Source organism: Temnothorax curvispinosus, unplaced genomic scaffold, assembly GCF_003070985.1.
Source record: "Temnothorax curvispinosus isolate PA1 unplaced genomic scaffold, ASM307098v1 QBEX01013268.1, whole genome shotgun sequence".
Lineage (NCBI taxonomy): Eukaryota > Metazoa > Arthropoda > Insecta > Hymenoptera > Formicidae > Temnothorax > Temnothorax curvispinosus.
The window spans coordinates 38,486-59,549 of NW_020223048.1; the positions used below are offsets into that span (position 1 = coordinate 38,486).

Below are 21,064 nucleotides of genomic sequence, written 5' to 3' on the forward strand. Positions count from 1 at the left end.
CGAGTATCCCCTCCGCTATTCTGTCCTCTCAGTCCCCCCCGTTTTCTTCCTGTCTCTTTCCCCCTGTGTGTACCTCCGCCCTCTGTCCATTCTCTCGCTCCCTCTTTCTCTCCCTGTTGCAACATTAGTCGGTGATGCTGGCAGCTGGCTGCCACGCCGCTCGCCTCCGCCCTTGCATCCCTACGAGCTGAGGGATGCTCGCGCAGGGGTAACGGACGGCGATGCTAGCAGCGGCTGCTAAGTCGACCCTAACTTTGTAAAAGTTTGTAAAGAGGAGATTGTGGAGTATTGGTGGCAAGAATTCGATGACCCCTCTGGTTCCCTTACTCCAGTCGTGCACGATTCACTTATAGATGCGTAATTAAAAGCGAACGCTTTGACGATCATTTAAATTTGATCCTTTGACTAGAATAGAGTTGCGTGGATGTTGGTCTATCGATGAATCCTATTATTGGAGCAGATTGAGAAAGAAAAAAGGAGAGAGAGAGAGAGTTTACTAGTTTAGCTAAATTGTGTATAGCACCATGCGTTTTGGATCAATGTGAAATGAACTAGACGACATAGATGATACGAAGAGCGTGCACTCGCTGCTCGTAAACTCCCGATGCGCTTTAAAACGATTGACACTGAGCGCCCCGGAGAACGATTTCCTTATTCATAAATCTTCGCGCCTCGGAATACAGAGGTGCAACATCTCGTCTCTCGTCATGCGATACAAGAGTTAGCTTTCTCGATAATCTCGCTTCGTTATTCGACCGGGGCCGGGGGAAAATTGGTGTCTCATTTACAGACGGCTCGCATTGTGCAAACAACATCGGGCCCCGTAATTTCCAAGATCTAACCGCATCCGCCTCATTCGTCTTTGTCTTGGGCGCTTGCAGGAATACTTCCACTTCCGACTGGCTTCACTTCCATGCGACGCCGCCCACTGTCGGCCCGCCGGGCATTTAAATACGTTCGTGCCTCGCGATTCCGATATAAATCATCATGCGAACGCGCCTGGCAAGAGCGAGCGCCTGCCCGTATGATTGTAAGGGTTGTGTTACGTTCCCCCTTCCTGATAAGATCAGTTTCGAAGTCTCGGAAATAATCACGCTACCGAATGGACGCTTGCTTGTTACTCTAATACGCGCAGCCGTCTGTCTTTTCCGATCCGTCTCTCATATCCACTTTCCACATTCCGGCTCTTTGCCTCGAAAAACATGCTAAACTCAATCGCAACACGAGATAGTAAAAATTGATCTCTTCTAATTAATTTATTTATTATCTATGCTTCTTTATTTTTACTTCTTTTATTTAGGAATTTATTTCTAATTTTTTTATTGTTTATTCTAAGATCATATTTTAGAATTTTATTTATTCTATGTACATTTTAAAAACTCGTGATTTTAAGTGTTTTAATTTCATCATTATTGTTTTTTTTTTTTTTTTTAATTAGTTTTTACAAGTTAAACATTTGCAACATATTAACATAAGAATAAACATTCAAAGAGCCGTAATGTGTTCGATTCTATTCAGTGCTTTTTATGATTCGCGCGAAATATCAGACTGCGACACGAGTTGCTAAAGAGGATCAAAAATTCCCCCAGAAATACGGGCACGTGTCTAGCGTGTGCACTTTATCTTCGGCATACATAAATTACACGAAAAAAGAAAATATACATACATTGGTAGCTGGAACGTGCACCTCGAAAATTCGGGCTATAAAAGTGGAAGTAACGGAAAAATTTCCACGAGAAGTGACTTAATTCGGCGGAAAATCTGGCGTTAATGTACCGAGAAATTTAATTGAATTCGACGTGATTTTGATAGCTTCGGCTTTCCACAAAGAGCCGTCGTTAAAGAGTGCACACGCTAAAACGCGATGTCATCGTTTATGGTAAAAGCAATTTTGACGACCTTGAAGAGCTATTTTCGGGGCGACTTACTTAATCGTTCATCCGATCGGTCTTCGTCAAAGCTGAAGTTCTGCAACGCTTTTCAATTAATGCAAAACACGAAACTCGACACCTCGCGAATGGGAACCGTATGCATAATTTATACGAATCTGTGATTTACATATAATGACAGTTCGCTCTTTCCACGTAAGTTGATTCGCACGAATCGCAAATGTTATATTAATAAAAACGTAGCGTCGCGCATAATAGTTCGGTATCGTCGGTCAATGTCACTCGTACGTCGCGCTCGAATCAAGATCGTCGCGTCGATAGTCGAATCAGGATTGCGCCATCAAACTTCATTTCCGGACGTTAATTTCGCAGCTCGAGAATAGTCCGTGGCTATTTCGCGAGGAGAAATATTGGCATTGTCGGTGGCACATCGATTTCCCTGCTCGATAACTAAAATATAACTAGTGTCACGCTACCTATGGACACGTTATCACACGGCATGGCATATCCATAATAGTCCGCCGAACGTTTTTCTCCGTTCTAATTTTGCAATATTAATCATACAATTATACCGCGGAGTTCGTCGTAGTTCAAATATTTCTGGAAAATCGTCTTTTATATGTCCGGTGTTATTTTATCAAAAGCACGAGATGGAAAATAATCATTGATTTAAATACCAAAGTTCACAGGTCTTATCTTGAACTTTCGGTCCTCGAATTTTCTAATTGTAGGAGAATTCTGAGCACTTGATCGTAAGATCCGTAGAACTTTGGTCCTCTCGATTATTTCAATAATTTCGTTACAAGCGTCTTTGAAAAATTGTGGATTATATAAAAGTTATGCGAGAATTAAATAGCACTCAGTGAATCGAGGCTGAAGTGCATTCATTATATTAAATTCGCGTCGAAACGATAAGAACGCAATGTGGAAATCGATTCGCGAAAATCGCCTACATATATGCCACAAATACGTAAATCATTTCTCGCCGAATCACGTGTTTCTCACGTTAGATTCCGCATGTTTGGTAAGCTTGAAGAAGAAAATACTCTCGACAACGATCAGGGCCTACTGCGTTGACCATCGCGCTTGTTCTGAACCTTTATCCTTACCTCCTTCTCCCCTTCATAACAAATCGCGTCATAAAAAATGCCTGCCTATGCGCCAACGTAGATTAATGCAACTATCGTAAGTATTTTATTAATCACCTTCGAGGCTAATGTTTGTGTACTTAGAGAATAGGATTTCTATGTGCACGCGCCAAACAAAATTTTGCGCTACTTTTTTTAGCGTCATTTAACGCACATACCGAATTTATGATGAAATTTCGTAATAAATCAAGGTATGATTTTACAAGAATCACAACGAATTTATAAATTGGTACAGCCGGATACGCAAAATATTAGTATCTTGACGTCTTTGAATCCTGCGGTATCCGGCTTGGAATTCTACAGTGGCAGAATTCCAAGATTTGATTTTCTAGCTTCTCGAATCAGTCGTATCTATTATGATCAATGGAAGTTCTCAGTGAAACTTCGAATCTCCTGTTGCAGCTTCGGTTCTCAGGACCAATTTATCAATCGACGAAAGTATCGCAACAATTTTATTTGGCGTGCGCATCGGCTATTAAGATTTAAGTGAGTAAACAGAGGTGACGAGAAGTTACCAGGATCAAATATTGTAATATTTTTGTACCACAAGAAGAGATTTGTGAAATAATAAACAATGATTATTTAATCTAACCCACCGCGCGAACCACGATCGTGTGCATTTATCGTTTCGGCCGGACTCGATACTCTTGCGATTTGATATTCGGATCCGGTTAGATTTTTCGGAGGAAAGGGGAGAGTTCAGTTCTGCCAGAAAATAGAAAGAGAGGATGCGCGCTTTCGTGGTTCTCTACTCTTTTTTTTTTTTTTGTTATATCTGGTTCGTGTCAGCGTAAAGAGAGCCATGTTTTACTTTTCCTCCGGAAAGGAGGCAGATTCTCGTTTACTTGGAGTTTATTCTTGGAATTTATCATCTTCCGACACACAGGTGCTTTGCCCTCGTCATTTTCGATCTTTATCTTCTTTCATACACATTTTGTCTCTCTTTCTTTCTTTCTTTTTGTCTCTACTGTTTCTCGTTTCTGACTGTTTCTCTTTTCTACCTTTCTTTCTTTCTGGTTTAGCCGTTACATCGACCTTACCTGATTTTATGCGAGCCGCGAAACGTAATCGTAACAGCAACTGACGCATTCTTCGCTCCTTCACAAGGGACGTATTCTAACTCGGTGTTTTTCAACCTCTGTTCCATGTCAGACGACGTTTCGCGAAAAATGTGATCTGAATGAAAATTCGTGCTCGGTTATTATTATTTTTTTTTAAATCTTTTGTATGATCTGCCCTATTATTTTATTGAAACGAATCTCAAGTATAATAGCAACAACACAAGGTGTTCGAGAAAGAGATTTACGAATAGCTGAGCTCGTTTCGGGCGTTTTACGAAATAACTGTGGAATAAGTAATTATACGCACCGCGAGTTTGTAGTTTGTAGAGTGCCTGATACTTGTCACGTTACGTGTTCGTTTTATTGAAATCAAGATCAAAGGGACTATCGTGTATCGTGATTTTGTGCGGAAGAGGTATATCGATAACGGGAGAAATTTGAAATTGATTTGCAGATCCTGTTTCTCTTAACCCGCGTTCTCCGTGTCGAAATAGTTCGACAATTTAATCCCGAGTAGTAATTATCTCACGAATAGCTCCCCGCTATTGATATACAACTTCCGCAGTGGCAAATCTCTCCGTGACGCACTGTCGATCACTCGCGTGTCTCGCGAGGCATTTCTATCGCGCAGAAAGGGTTGAAAAACACTGTTCTAACCGAATCTAACCGAGGCTACTGCACTAACAAGAGAGGAAAAAAAAGGATACATACACTTATGTACACACATGTATAGCTAAAAATATCGCTGCCCCAAACCTTGTGTATATGTATAATAAAAAAGCGACCGTGTGTACAAAGTCTTTTTTTTACAGCGTCGACGGGGCGTCGTTCTCGCGGCTGCATTTCGCGTGCGCGGCACTCGTCACGGAAACTCGGAAAAGTGGAAATGAAAAAGTAGCGCGGGGGCGATCGGGTTTCATTGAAAATCGAACGGTCGACGGGACCGCGCGACGAGACTGACGAAAGTTTTTTACCTCGTCTGCTTCCTTCACCCCCTTTCCCTTTCCCTTCCCCGTCTCCACCCGGTGTTTTGCGAACCCTTTCTTGGCGCCAGTTCTCTCATCGATCGGAAACGCGGAGTGACCTTTCACCTTCTTTCTCTGCCGCCCCCGCGCCGTCACGCGAATATTATTTAAATCGCGCATTAATCGAGAACGGAAGCTAGCGTGAGTGCAGCCGATCGATACGACGACACACCGCGGCGGCAATCGGCTTGTTGAGGGGGTAGACAGAGCGATTTAACCCTTTGTGGCACCCACCGTTTCCCCGAGTAGTTGCGTATAAGGTGACGCTTGGAAACACGGGGTAATCGGGGGAAACACGCCCGAACGTACTGTAATTTGCGCAGACACGTGTAAATACAATGCGCGAATATCCTTTGGTTTTCCATATTGCGCGCGGCGGTATAGCGACTTTTTCTGTACAAATAATTCTTTAGTTCACTGTAATAGAAAATTAAGAGTTTAGTGATAACGATAATAATCAATAATTCTTTGTAGATATAATCATATGAGATATAATGTGATTTATAAAACATACAGGTCCATTTTTCGCGCAGGCTGTGTATGCCATTAATATTTTTTGTACAGTTATTGCCGCGCACTTATATCGCCGCGAGTTTACTCATGAAATTCTTTTCGCCGGCAGTTTCTTATATTCTTAAAATGTGCTTCGCTTCGCACGTTGCTGACTTTGCGGCAAAATAAAGTGGCACGTGACGGGTAACCATCGCGAAAATAAGGCGGTTTGCAAGGGGTTAACACGCGATATCATGCTTGGAGTATCGCCGGAATGGAGTCTCCTGCGGGAGTTCAGTCAGCCTATTCGGATCCCGAGATGGTCTCGTCCCGACAAGAATAAACGGCATTCTATATAGGGTGTTCTGTAATGTTGCATGCAAGTAGCAGCGTATCATTCCTTTAATAACCGGGGAGAATATATCCTTAATTTGAAAATTTGAAAATTTTATTTCGATCTTCTCTTAAACACGAATGATTTATAAGATTTTTAATTTGGGATTTAAAGGTTTTAAATGAATCCAAAGTATTTGTGAAAAGATTCCTAAATTAACGATATGGAAACATTTTTAAATATGAAGATCTAAATATAAACGCAAACCGATGACCTCTCCATTAAATATTTTTATCTAATAAAAATAAATGGTTATGGGTTTTTATGTTTTTATGTTCACATTCTATGTTACCATTATGACTGTCGGCGGATATCCCGGGTACGTGCAAATACGTTAAGTGAGGCACGTAAAAACGAATATTGATCAGTCCGAATGGCGGCGTGAGCTTTCAGGGACTCCATTTTTCCAGATCATGGAGCACCTCGAGTGTCATTTTCCTGTCGCGCGGACTCTGTGCAGGAGTATAGTAAATCACTTTCGACTCACGGTCCGCGTCTCTCCATAAAGATAAATTAAAATAGCTTATGCATACTTCGAAACAGACATAATTTTTTTTACGTTTTATCATATATTGTTAAAGATACATTTCTCTTTTCTGACTTCGAAAATATTTCATCTCGCCATATGTCTTATCAATCCGTGTATAAATATAGAAATATACTGAAACACTTATTTTTGCTTGTTATTAAGCAAAACGCGTACAGATTACTTTTAATAAGGGATCATAATGTGAGTAGAGAGATCTGAGAGACGTTCGGAGGTTTATGAAGGACCGTGGGGCTTGAAAAGAGGGATTTGACGTTCTGAGGTGTTCTATGCGTCTCGACGACAGGGAGATTTCACGACATTATTGGGTTTATGTACAAAGCAGCGCGCATACTCGCGCATATGCAAGCACTTTGCGAGCGGTGCGGTGCCCGACCGCTCGCAGAGTGTGCTCCATTACGTTTCAGGTCTATCTCTTCCGTTTGAGATTTCGGTGCCGGGCACTCGTACCTTGAGACAGACAGAACCATTTGGTATCCTTGAACAATACAACGACCTCGTTCCGCTCGTGCATCAGGTTATGGAAGTATAATTGCTTTGGGTCGTCTCGCGTATACGTATCATTTCAATGATTAATTAGCCCGACCGGCGTAATGTCGTACACGCGGTGCACTGCCTAATTTCTTGGGCCAAATTGTTTCGCGGAGATCGTAATTTGTCTAAAATACTGAACGTGTCTACCTGATCTTGCTGGAGAAACGCCGTGCATAAAACAAAAATAAAAATTCGATTAGTTTAATAACAAATGTAGATAGATGATAATTTTTTTCTTTTTTTTTTGTTTGCGAGATTAACATATCAATTGTAGCACGTTTATCAATATCAGGCCACACTCGAGGGATTAACGCGTTACCGGGAAAACGAGAGAAGCCCTTACCGACCAGCTCGCTTTGCCTACGCACAAAACTTGTACGCCCATTTTACGCTTTCTCTCTGATTAATCGCACTGGTTTGGAGTTTGATCGATGTTTAACGAGGACTTACGTGTCTGATGCTTTAATCGCACGTTCTCGTCGTCTGCCTCGAGTACCTCGCATTTCGATCGCGTCGAGGGGCAAGTGTTTGCGCTTCGTTCGAAGACGCGCGGTGTATATCTTCGGCGCAGCTCGTTCGTTACTTGGTGCACACCCTTATGAAATATTTTGCACTTTCTTCGTATCGAACGACAATCGCATATCTGAAAATTAATTACGTTTCTCAGTCAATGATTACATAATTGTTGCATAAAATAAATCTGCCGGGATTCAAAGATAGTAAAAGTGGAAAGCGAAAAAAGCTGGGAAAAAAGTACAAAAATGGTAAACAGAGCTGTAGCAATACGCCGTGTTTTCCAGCTTTTGTGCCGCGAACTTCTCAGTTGCGACATTTCAGCGTTAATGATAAATAAAAAATTTTCACCATTTTCCGGTATAACGTCAGCCATATTTTGTCGTTTTACGAAGGCAGTGCAAAATTCGTGTTAAATACACGAGAGTGGCGGCGTTGCTCGTGCTCGTTTTTAGCTTAGTAGCTCGGAGCGTCGCTTGATTTAATATTTATTCCTTCGTTATGGCCGCGTTTTTTTTACATCAGGTATTTGCGAAAATGGCCTGTAAGAGCTCGCGCCTCTCACAAAGCGAAATTCCATGTTTTTAAATACGGAATTATTAAGCGCATCTTTCGCGTACAGAGAGAAAGAAAGAAAGAGAGCGTCTCTCGAGCGGCGAAGTTATTTGGTATATGAGCTCGCGGCTCAATTTATTTAAATTTATTTAAACGATACAATGTCTTGCAGCCCGTAAAGAGCAGCGACGCCTCAAAGGGAACGCCGCGGTAACGAGTGATCGATTTTTAATCAAAGACCCCGCATTTTCCCAGTTTATCGTGAAATATAACGGCATCCATTGCGCGAGACGTTTATTTCAAAAGTAATATATATAAGCTGCTTTCACAATAATGTAATATTCTTTCTTTATTATACGTCAATTTTCGGGAATCAATTTATCCGATTACGAAAAGCGATATTTCAAAATTCTGCCGGTACTTTTTTCACGATAAACGTGACAAGAGGAAAAATAATTTTTTTTTCTATTATTTATGTGTTCGGTGAAATGTTTCTCTCGTTCTGTCTGTCTCTAGCAATTCGATTAACGCGCGTTCAGGACGTAACACATAACATAATATACATACACAGTACAATTCGCGAGAAAAAGGGGAGGACGTTTAAGATAAAGGAAAGAAACGTAGAGAGGTAGGGAAGCAAACGACTAAAAGAACTCGGGGACGACGAACGCGCGAAATTAACGAGAGTGAGATCGGGATCGGAGGATCCAAGGATACGGAGGGGATCTTATTTGCATCTGCGAGGAGTTAAAATGTCCAACGACTCCGAGGGGACTCAAGACCTCGGGGGATCTTTAGAATCCAAGGATTCGAGAAGCCGAGTATCTGTAGGTTCAAGATTCCGAAGATCGAATGTCTCAAGATCCTAGGACTCGGTGATCTAGAGATCTCAGAATTTCCAAGAATTCGAGAATCCAAAGATTCAAAGACCCAAAAAAAAAACCGGGGGATCCGCAGTTCTGGTCCGTGGATTCGAGGATTCGACTTGATCCTGGAATCCGAGAGACTTCCACGGAGTTGAATGCCCTACCCGAGTATCCAAGGATCCGGCGACCCTCGAAAAAAAGCCGCTCTAGAGCCAAACCAAAAAAAGTATCCAAATAAAAATACCACAAAGCGAAAGCAGCACGGAAATGGCATAGAAGTAACAGTAACGTAATCGGAGTAACATCACGAAAAAAATCGAATAAGATAGAAACGGAAAAGTAAAAAAGAGAGAGAGAGAGCGAGAGAGAGAGAGAGAAAGATACGAGTCGCCGGCGACCGGGCGACTCGCCGCGTCGTGTCGGGAAGCCAACAGTTGAAAGTGACTTGTCTTGTGTTGATGTTGCAGGTTCAAAAGCCTGGCACATGCGGCTGACCTTTGACCGGGTGCCAGGCGGCTGCAACCTTCACAGGTGCAAGCTGTGCGGCAAGGTCGTGACGCACATCAGGAACCACTACCACGTCCACTTCCCCGGCAGGTTTGAGTGTCCTCTCTGTCGTGCCACGTACACACGTAGCGACAACCTGCGCACGCACTTTAAATTCAAACACCCCGAAGCGAGAAAGATCGATCTTAATGATTTCATGGCGGGCTCGTTGGCACTCTCAACAAGCAATGACACCATGAACACGCTATCCTAAAGACGCCGGAAGACAGGAAAGAAAGATAAATGAGATATATATATGGTATATATTTATATATTTAATATATATTTAACATATATATTAAATATATATTTAAATATGCATATATATACATATATATTGAAACATAATATATATAACATATACGCGCGCACCCCAAAAATTATATATATATATATAAACAATGAAATATATACTGAGAGCGCGGGTGGCCGTAGCCACAGGGGGGTATTCCGCGTACGGCGAAAGTATGGCCCTGAAGTTACGGCCATTGGGGGGAAAAAGGGCCGGTCTCTCTCGGCTTTTCTTCTTTCTCGAACACCAAATCTTTTGTAGGTTTTACGCTTAAGGGATATCGAGAACTTCTCCTGTAGGGGTCTTTTTTAACAAACGAAAATCGCAAAAATGGCAAAAAAAATGGAACAGGAAAGATTAATATACAGCGATGTGTACAGTTTAGTGTGCGGTGACATTTTTGGGAGTGGGCTTGTTGTAGCTAACGTCGAAGCGCTGTGAGGGCTGTTCTTTCGTTCTTTCTTTTTTTTTTCCCTTCCACAAGTCGCCGAGGAGCAGAGGTGCGCGAGCGCGCGAAAGCGTATCCGCGATCTCTCGAGGCCGACGCTCCGCGTCGCGAGGGTCGGGAGGCCGCCGCGATCACGAGACCTAATTCGATTTATCTCGCCGGACGAAGGAGGCTCGTTAGCGCGCGACGGTCACAACGGCGACGAAACGACGACGCGTTGCTCCTCCTCGGACTCTTCGGGAGATCGAACCGGAGTTCGATCGCGACTTCCCGGAAAATGGGTCGCGCAAAATCGACCCCCTCTTCTCTCCGTCTCGAATTGGCTCGACATCCCGGACGTTTCGAGTTCTCGGTGAGGTCCCACGCAATCTCTCCGAGTCTCGTATTACGGAGTCGCAAAATCGAGGTGGGGTAACCCGAGCGTCGTTTTCAATCGCGGCGAGAGACCGTCGGCCGATCGGTCGATCCGAGACGAGCCGTATTACTTAGCGCAGGTCGCTTTTTCGGCGTTTCTCTTACGCGCGCGATGAGAAAATATACCTCTCTGCCTCGCCCTCGCGCGGAGCTGTCGCGCTTTTTACGTTCGTGTTTCGTTGTGATTCAATAACATCGCGGGCGATCGCGACACTTTATCCACTATACGCTCGCGTGCGTCAGCCTCGTGCACGGCCGCGTCCGCGTCGCGACAATGTCCAAAGACATCCGGGCAGCTTTATCTTTTCTCTTTCCTTTTTCTCGCGGTGAGAAAAACGAGCGCTGCGCCGATCGCCGATAATACTTTTTAGCGAGTGCCGCGGGCTAAGTCCGCGCGATTGAAACGATGCGAATTAACCGCTCGCGCGGTTAGTGTGTGTGCGCGCGCGCGCGGATTTAATTACATATTTAATATAAATGCATATATAAATATATATATATATAAAATGGGAGCAAACGTGGTGCCAATTTCCTCCCGTAGATGCTGCTGCCGACCGATCGGGACGGCGAGACAGCAGCCGGAAAGAATATTAATGAATCAATTAATTAATTATAATGATATCTATTAATTATAAAACTGAGTCGCTGGGAGTAATTCATTCGATACGCAGGGTGAGTCGTATAGTTGTTGAAGAGTTTATAGTTGGACTTCATATTAGATTGTAATCGTAATGTATTACCAGCCTTCGGGAACCAGTAGCAATATTAACAATACGCGTGCGCATCTACCACGCGTGATTTACACGCAAATATACACACATCACACGCACGCATACACGGACTTTTACACCCTGACCTTTCACACGCGGTTACACACGGGGCGCAGCTCACGATGGGCATCGGCACCGCAGAAGGGACACGCATCCGCGACACGCAGCACACCCTCACGCGTACACAACAGCAAATCGAGCGACAACGAAATCTTCTGTCCTTTACGTTTGTGAAATTTTGATAATATACGTTGTGCAGCGCGCTTTACAGTCCTAATATGAACTTTGACTATAAAACGCACGTTATTTGTTAATTAACACCTAAAGTCTATAATATTAATGATTAAGCCGCACGCCGCGCTGCTGTAAATGCGCGATCGCGCGCGGAGGTAAATAGTGGAAATCACGAAGACATTCCACGATTCGGGACTTAAGTGCGTAGGCAACAAATAAGGTTTTACTTGTATTGGATGATTTATAGAGTACTATATTTTATACTTTATATAACCTACCACACACTAATAATCTACCATTGGTTGGAGATATATAGTTACGTTAAAGATTAATTTTATTCAAGGGATGGTCACGATATTCGTATCGTCATTGCACATTGATATTTAATTGGTTGGGGTGCAATCTGTTTGTTTCTTCTTTCTTCTTTGTTTGTTTTTTTCTTCGTACATCATGAAATTTATGTGTAACGTATATATATATACATAATTATAATCATGGTTTTACAAGAAACACGGATAAATGTATGTCGCTCAAAAGCAATTAGGAAACCATTTCTTCGAGTGCCGGCGTCATCTAATGACTGTCTGATATTTTGAAGTGTTCAAGATCCTCACGTTTGGTCATAAATGTAATTCACAAACGTTTTAACGGCACCTGGACGTTCCGTGAAATCGTCCAAAGAGATGATCTCCTAATTATTTTGAGAGAGCGATGCCTTTTACATATATATTACACATACACAAGGGCGAGAAGAGAAGTGGCGTTCTCGCAAGGTAGGCGTGGGACACATAACAGGGATAGAAAGCTGTTCTTATTGAAGCGAAGCGTAGCGACCCCCACAGCGTTTCAATTTTTCAGACAGTGCGAATATTTTAAAAATCTCCCCCGGACAAAGCGAGATCTAAATCGATTGCTAATCTACGGAGCTGGTATCCAAAGTCCGACGTCGAAGACATTATCTGCATTCGAAAGTTATATAATCGTAACTTTAATAATAGAAGCGTAGGTATTTCCCTTTGGCAATCACAGATTTTTCGGTTAGAAACTTTTCGTTAAGCACACTCTTTCGCATTGAATCTAAGAATTAAATTTAAAAGTTATTTGTCGGCGCTGATTACCGTCATATAGTTGCAAACAGCAATAATTTTTTTTTCTGTTTCACGGGGGTCGCTAGAAAACGGCCACACATACGGAGAAAAGAACACCTACGTACACGCATACGCAGAAACCCATAGCTATTCAAAGAGCCAAACCGCAATATTGTGATGAAATGATATTACCGTCGATCTTCTCTCTTTTTTGCAAAAAAAGGGGCACTTTGCATAGTTAAGGCACCGAACACGCATATACCTATAATTTAATAATATATAACCAGAATATTAATATATTATTGCAGATTATTAAGTATAAATATTAATATATTGGATAATTTATTTTATTTTGTTTTATCGTTTTACGATTTTATATATATGTTATTCACTGTTTATATATACACAGCGCAACATTATATTGCAATACGCGACACACGCAAGGTTTATTTATTGACAGGGGCGGGTTGAATCGTGTTAAGGGTGCACTTGCAGGCCTACCTCCTTGGCTGAGAAATCACACGTCGATCGACTTCTCTTCTTTCTCTCTTTGCCTTGCTTTTTTTTCGAGCTTTTTGTTCCCTTTGCTACCTTCGCGCAACGCGTTGGTCTCGAACATCTATATATTAATTACGATTGCCTAACGTTCCGTCGCGCCTATTGCCGCAAAAGTTGATTCTCCAGCTCTGATTAATAACTGGACATCGGACTATGTGATATTTATCAGGCATTTTTTTTATACGAATATTTGTTTTTGGATATCTTTTAAAATCTACGCAAAATATGACGTCATTTAACGAATTAAAATTCTGTAAATGATACAAAACTTAATTCTGTGATTTAAAAATGAAGATATTCCTATGAGTCGTATGATTAATTCAGGAGTTGATTGCAATTTCTACGTCGGGGGCTCTAAAAGAGTTAATAACGTGAGATGAGTCGTTTCTGCTGCACAGAGAGCGAGAGAGAGAAAGCGAGAGAGCGTGAGAGAGAAAATAGAAACGCGGAAGAAGCAGAGTCTGGAAGGGGAATAAGAGAACAACTTTTACGAGCAATGCCGATTTTCTCAACAATTCCGTCCTCCGTGCGAAAACAGGGGTACTCAAATTTGACGCCATATAACGCCAGTCTATTAAAATTAACTTTGTGTGATTATTTAAAATTGATCATTGAAATTAAAGATATTTTAAATATAATTCTTAATGTAATTGTGTTTGAAATATCAAGCGTTTTTCTAATAAAAAAGAGGGGAAATTGTCGTTATCTATGAACACGTTAACGTTTGTGGGCTTTCGCTGAGGGATTTGCGAAGAATATCGATATCCATCCGCCAACGATCCCCGCTATTCATTCCGTAACATTCTTTAGACTCGAAGGAACTCCGATGGGAGCCGCTCGAGCGTCTCCGTAGCGTTGCAGGGCGCTGTTTGAGAACCTCTACGTCGAAAACGTCAGCGTGATATTTTTCCGCATGTGTTTCCACGGTGCTCTCGATACGTCAAACTCGAATAAACGATGAGCGATGGTTACGGACGGCGCGGCGTGGCGCAGATTTCGGCCCGCGCACGTGACTCGCTCGTGTTCTTCGCAGTCTCTCCTCGCGATGCATCCGCCCTGCACGGTGCATCCTCCGAGAGATGAAACGAGAGAGAAAGAGAGAGACAGCGCGAATCTGAGGCGAGATGCGCACGGCCCGGGATCGATGTTCCATCGTGCGCGCGAAATTATGGCTCGGCCTGCAGTCGGGACGCGGTTGTACTTAATTGGTTGACCGCAACAAAGTTTGACGATGGAGTTTGCTTTTCATCTTTCATCCTAATATTGCGAGAGTCAACTCCGCCGCCGTCGCCGCCGCGACCGCGGTCGCCCCGCCGCCATTAGAATGCATTCGTCGTTAGCCAGCCGGCGCGGCGTTCGAGAGGAGCTCCACCCCGCGAGAAACTTCCGTTTTTGTCACCCGTCCGCGCGTGAGTAGACGTCGTCGAGCGAACGGAATTACCCTGGAGCATCGGTGTACTTGGTCACTTTTTTTTCTAATTTTTTAGATGAACGCCGAACGTCGCGAGAGCTCGCGCGCATGGCGCAATTACGCGGATCGATGGAGAAGTCACGCAACACGGGAGATATTATATTAACCGACGAAATTACTACGTAATTGTTACATTTTTGCCCTTTTAACGTGATGCAGTTACGCGTTTAATTGCGACTGTATTTCGACGTCTCTTTAAATTATATATCTTGTACCTTTTAAATTATACCGCGGCGCGTCGCGATTATCTGTAGAGACACTTTTTTTTACGCTTATACTTCTGACTTTTTATCGAAATAATTATGCGGCTGAAGTAATTATGCGTAACGAATCATTCTGCTCTGTCATTAATTGTCGCGAGGTCAGCCGCCGATCTGCGAATATTATATCTATAAAGCGCGCGTTAATTAATTCAATAATGTCAGAATCAACACTCGATTTTCCATCGCGCGATATTTACATAAACAATAGCGATGTATTTATACGGTTGCGCGATTATTATTCAACAGCGTTCGTAGACGCGTGACTTTTCGCTCGTGCTGATGCCATTTACGTACGTTGGACGTTCGTCGGCGTGTGCCGGCCATTGTCAATTGTTCATACACAAACTGTCAAATCATTGTACAATGCATGCGATACAGCCGTCGGCCGTCGCACATACGCGAACAATTTACATGTGTACACGCATAAGTTTCACGCGAACGGACGGGTCGTCGCACGACGTCGACGAACGGAAGCGAATACATATTTTCTCGCGAAAAGTTATTCTCCGCTAAAGATTCTAACACAGTCATTTACGCGGAAGTTAATTAAAATCCGAGAAGATCACAAAGCTTCGGACTCGAAGATTGCTTTCTCATCTCTCGCTCGATATTCTTTAAACCTCGGATTTCCGTGACGGAAACCTCGACGTCTGAGACTTTCCGCGATTCTTTTTAATATTTTAGATCTAAAAATTTCCCACGGATATCAAAGTTTTCGAATTTCAGATTAAGTCACTGTAAACGTTACATCCCGTGAATTCACGGGACTTTCCGCGAATTTTCATCGAGCTCCTCGAATCGTAAGCTGCCATAATTTCGCGTTTCACGCTGGAGTCTCGTGGCCGGAAATCTGACGCGTGCTTTCGCGCCTGTATCGATCGTCTGGCACTCACGAGTGCTCGCCGATTGCGTGCATACATGCGAAACACGATGTTTGGCATGCTACGTATTTCGAACATTCACGGATAAATAGCTGAGTAGATGCGAGGGCCGAGCCAAGTGGTAGGCGAAGCGCGGTTCTATCGGAGAGCATCGTGAAATCATGTGAACCAGTGTCTTTCGAGCTTTCCAGACCGGACTTTCCTGGAATTTCAAACATATCGTATTGTTTGTTGCAATAATAATTTTTATTACTGCTATTGAAATCTTTCTTCTTAAAATTTTAGCTGATTATTATTTCTTTCCTGGAAAGTTCTCGCCGAAATTATGTTACATTTCAAAAAATGTGGGAAAAATGGTAATTTTTTTTAGAATATTCGCGTATGATGCAATACATTCATTTTTAAAATTTTAACAAGTTGTATTTGACATATTAGAGTTGAATATATTTTTCTGGATTTTTCAAGCTAAATAACCGCATTGATGCCCGTTGCGGCTTACCATATTCCCGTTCCACACTCTATTATAATATATTGCGAATCGCGCGAGAGAGCGGGAGGAAAATCCGATTCGGAAAACACTGGTGCGATCCGCCGAGGACGCGAATGTGCACGCGAAATCGGGAAAACAACCGCAAATGGAGTCGCTGTCGATTCGGAGACGTAATCTGCGCGGATTGTTCCGTCCGCACGAGTCGAAAATCAAACGAACGAACTTGCCGCCATCCGCGTCGCCGCTTCTATGCAGGTGCGAAAAGGGGGAGAATTTTACGTCGGCGTTTTTCTTACCACCGTCGCACACTCGCGATTCCTCCCCCCTTTCCCCCGTGCATGCTGCATTATCGCGCGGACTAATTTATTCACGGCGCTTTATATCTGGCGTTCGCCACGCCGACGCGCGATTTACTTTATAATTCAACTCTCCCCCCTTGCCCCCGCTTTTTCATCCACTCCGTGCCCCGGATCCTCTTTCGCAACTTCGCATTTTGTCACGCAAAATTTGAATATATGACCGAGACGCGCGGCGCGGGCCTGGCCAAATTTTTAAAAACCGAGCCGGAAAAATTTAGATGAGGATTCGAGGGGATCCGTCGTGCGAGCTTTTCGCGTGAAACATTAATTTAGCCGCGTCGTTCGGAGCACGAAACGTTAACGAATCAAAGTTCTTCCAAATTAGATGCATTTTTTAACAAAGCGCTGAATAAAGCCTTTAAAGAAACGAAAGTCGCGCGAATGTAAAATGTTTTAAATATCGGCGCGTCATTCTTCGCGCGATTCTTCTCGGTTTTTTTCGGGATTGGCAAACGCGCGTGCGACGGCATCGTTTCTGAAAAAAAAAAAGCCATTAGAAAATTAAAACGCGACACAGCAAAAAGTGGAGCTCGTCGCCAAGTATAGCGATATACGCGTGAAAGTCAACGGGAAGCTACACGGCGCGTCGCTGCAGCCGCGAGCGGGGCAACAATAGAAGCTGCAGAAGTGCTGTCAGAGCGTCGACGTTCCGAATAAAACGAATTCCCCTGATAAAAAGCTAACTCCGAAGCACGCGATCCAATATAAACGACCCGTCAAATCTTTCGTCCAAGTGTTACGAGCCAAATAAATCACGATGCCCGGAGGCAACGTCGTCGCGACGAAAAAATCGAGAGCTTGTTACGAGCGTAGAACAATGTAAACGAAGGAAGAAAAAAAATTCTCGACGTTCCGAGATGGATTGTAATCCCGCGCTGGACGAGCCACGTTAGATTTAAATGTATTTCGATTTAAAGAAAATAACACAGACGTTTGTACGATTTTCGCGCTCTGAATTGTTTATCGTTTTGCGACGACACGTTGTCCAAAGAGCCGAATATCGCCAAATCAAATTCGAGAGTGCTTGCGGAGGGGAAAGAGTCTCGATATAATCTCCGTTAATAAATAACTGTCCGCCGGAATACGTGTCGCCGTTGCTATTCGACGCGAGACGAGACGTCCTATTTCGTTTCGTATCGTCGTCGGAAACCCGTAGCTTCCCGCTTGTCGCGGCGCGCAGTATCGACATGTGATTCTCGAAAAGAGGGTTCCCGGGGAAAAAGCCCCGCCGCGACGATAACGGCGTTATGGAAGCGCGAGGCAATAACCTTTGGCGGAAAGTTTATTTTTCTGGAAGTGGCGTGACGCGAGAAAACGAACAAGACGGATTTTTCTATAAAGGTTCTTCTTTTTCTAAATCCCCGTGACTTTTGTACGCCCCGCTCTCGCAGAATTTCTTTTTCTCTAGCGAACTATACACGCCGAAAACTTCTCGCTTTTCGTTTTTCTGCGGAGCATCGGAGCGGACGAAATCATGAGAGTGGAACTTGTACACAGGGTGCCCCCGACGAAGCGACGAAGCTATATATATATATATCACTGGCACAAGAGCGTTTCTCGGCAATATTTCTCGTCTATCTGAAGAGTAATCTTAAGGATTTAAGAATCTAACGCAGAAAATTTATTAGATGGTAAATACTTAAATGTTCGGCCATCTAGTTGTCAAGCTCTATGAATGTAAATGTTTCGTAAATGCAATGTGTGTGAAAGACTCGGAAGAATTTCAATCTCTAGATGTGCGAAACCTCTTGCAATTAATCCATAGAATAAATCGTAGTTTAAGGGACACGATCCGGTGGTTCGAGGAAAGAGAAAATCGTGTGTGCTAGTGATTTATATATATCTCTTTAGGGCGCCCGAACATTTTGACGCGTGTAAAAGCTCGCGTACACCCAACGTACACGTCCGCGATTACACACATATGCATCTGCGGGGACAGATAAACTGCACCGACACACCGAAAGATAGGAGCACACGCAGGGTGGGAGGGGGAGAAGGGGAAATCCGGATGAAAAAGAGAGAGAGAGAGGAGAGATAGAGAGAAATATTCGGCACACAATTTCATAAAACATTGAATCGGCCTGCGCGCCGCCGTTTTAACTCGGCCGCGGGTCGCCTGGCTGTTATATCGAAAACTTTTATTAATTATAAATGGAAATTATTACGATGTACTACTATTACTACCACTACTGCTACTGCTACTACTACTATTATTACTATGACTACTGCTACTACCACTACTATTACTATTACTACTGCTACCACTATTACTACTATTATTACTACATATAGGTATTTATATATTTACAACTGCGTGGTGTGGAGTGGAACATTGTGATATAATAGATTGGTGCTAACACCTTATTGAAATTGAGATGAATTTAATGAAAAAGAAAAAAAATCGTGCAATATTGCGATAGTAAAAGATTGCGGGGGCAACGGGGCGCTGTCGCGCGACGGACAAGTTGCGTTCTCCGGATACTTTCGGTACGGGCGGGAACACGAGCGGGTAGAAAGGCGAGAGCGAACGAGTGGAATAACGTTTCTCCTGAATTTTCTGAAATCCTCGTTACGCCCGGCAGCTCATCCGATTCCGGGCGGGGTGGTCGAGTTGACGGTCGAATTTCCGTGCCGCCGCGATCCGCGGAATGCGATGACTCGACGGCGCGCGGCGATGCAAGAATCACGAGTGTTGATTGTGCGAACGCGAATCCGCGGCGTAACGTTCGCGTACGATATCGCGGAATTGGGTAAACCGCGATCGGCGATGGAGGGATCTTGGTTGTATGGCACAGACGTTGAGTACTTAAAGAAATTTAACTTGTCCAAATTGACCTTCTTCAGAGAGCCTCCGGGTGAATTCTCGAAAGTCTTAATTATTATCGTCCGATTGTATCTTTGGATCGTTCCTTCCAACACTTGCACCTCACGATCTTTCGATTCAAAGTTCCGCTTTGATAGCGCGAGTTTGAAATGAAGATTCTAGCAGCCGTGGTGCGCTCTTTCGTGTTCGGCTGTCGCGCGTATCCCCGACGCTATCTCAGCTTCGGCCGCCGCACCGACGACAAAGCGCGAACGAATCCCCGGAATCGGGCGTGGATCGGGCGATCGAGGAGACGTTCTAAACGACCGAGGAATGAGTGAGCGAGAAAAGCGAAGAAAGAAACTATGGCTGTGCAAGTGAACATTATGAGTGTAGTTAAATAGGCGTTACCTAGGGATTAGGCTTAGCTGATAGGAATAAGGGGCGCGTTTAGGCGTTTTGTTGTTTTTTTCACCGTCGCGCGACAGCCCCCTGCCCCCTTTGTACATTATTAAACTAAATAAAAAAAAGTACTATTATTAATATCTCTTTATATAATAATATATACAAATTACGGATTAACTATGGATATATATGTATATACACACACACGATATATGTATATATATCTATCTTCATATATATATATATAAATATATATATATATATACATTTTGTTATTTTTCTCGGGGGATGAATAAACTATAATAATTGTAAATCGTAACAATATAGGGGATCAGTGTTCCCCGCGAGAATACTGAGCGTGTTCTACTCATCATTAAAAAAAAAAAAAACAAGAAATTTAAAATAAAATAAAGTAAAATATGAATCGGCGCGACTGTCAGACTGAAAGTTGTGATTTTACACGGCGCGTGTAAATATAGAAAACGAGCCTCTAAAATTAGATTCGACATTTTATGAACGAACGGCGAGAGGAAGAAAATCGTTATCCGTTGCATTTTCCGCGTTGTGTGATAACGTGCGAGCGCGTACGTGAGAGAAAGAGAGCGAGAGAAAGTGTAAGAGAGGAAGCGAAAGAGGTGTAGACAGATCGGGGAGTGAGAAAGAATGCGTGTATGCGTGCGTGCGAGAAAAGAACGAACCAAATCGCGATCAACGTTTCCTTCCTTTTTTTCCCCCCAATATTGTCGTCTCGCTCCTCTTTCGAACACACGTCGAAGAAAAATTTGCATCACCGTCCCGTCGCGCTCAAACACCCCGAAAGCTCAAACGTCCGTTAGTTCGACCGGCGAACTTAAAAAAAAAAAAGAAAAAAGATATTCGATCGAGCTAGGCCGATCGAAGAAATCGTTATTTAATGTGATTGCAAACCTTTCATCAACGTGTGTGTGTCAATCGTTTGTACCTTTTTTTCTTATTACGTTCTTGGTCTCGGACTTGCACCCCCCCCCCCCTGTCTTTT

At 43.2% G+C, this 21,064-nt stretch overlaps 1 protein-coding gene across 2 annotated transcripts in view; it reads left to right on the forward strand.

Moving 5' to 3' along the window:
* Positions 1-9,872, forward strand: part of LOC112463457 (zinc finger and BTB domain-containing protein 14-like) — a 41,499-nt gene extending 31,627 nt beyond the window's left edge. Inside the window, exon 5 of one of the 2 annotated variants that reach the window (XM_025029883.1) lies at positions 9,492-9,872. In XM_025029883.1, the coding sequence (XP_024885651.1) occupies positions 9,492-9,784 (293 nt within the window). In that variant the 3' untranslated portion in view covers positions 9,785-9,872. The remainder of the gene's footprint in view (positions 1-9,491) is intronic. The other variant, XM_025029882.1, reaches the window with a different exon arrangement.
* Positions 9,873-21,064: the final 11,192 nt, after the last annotated feature.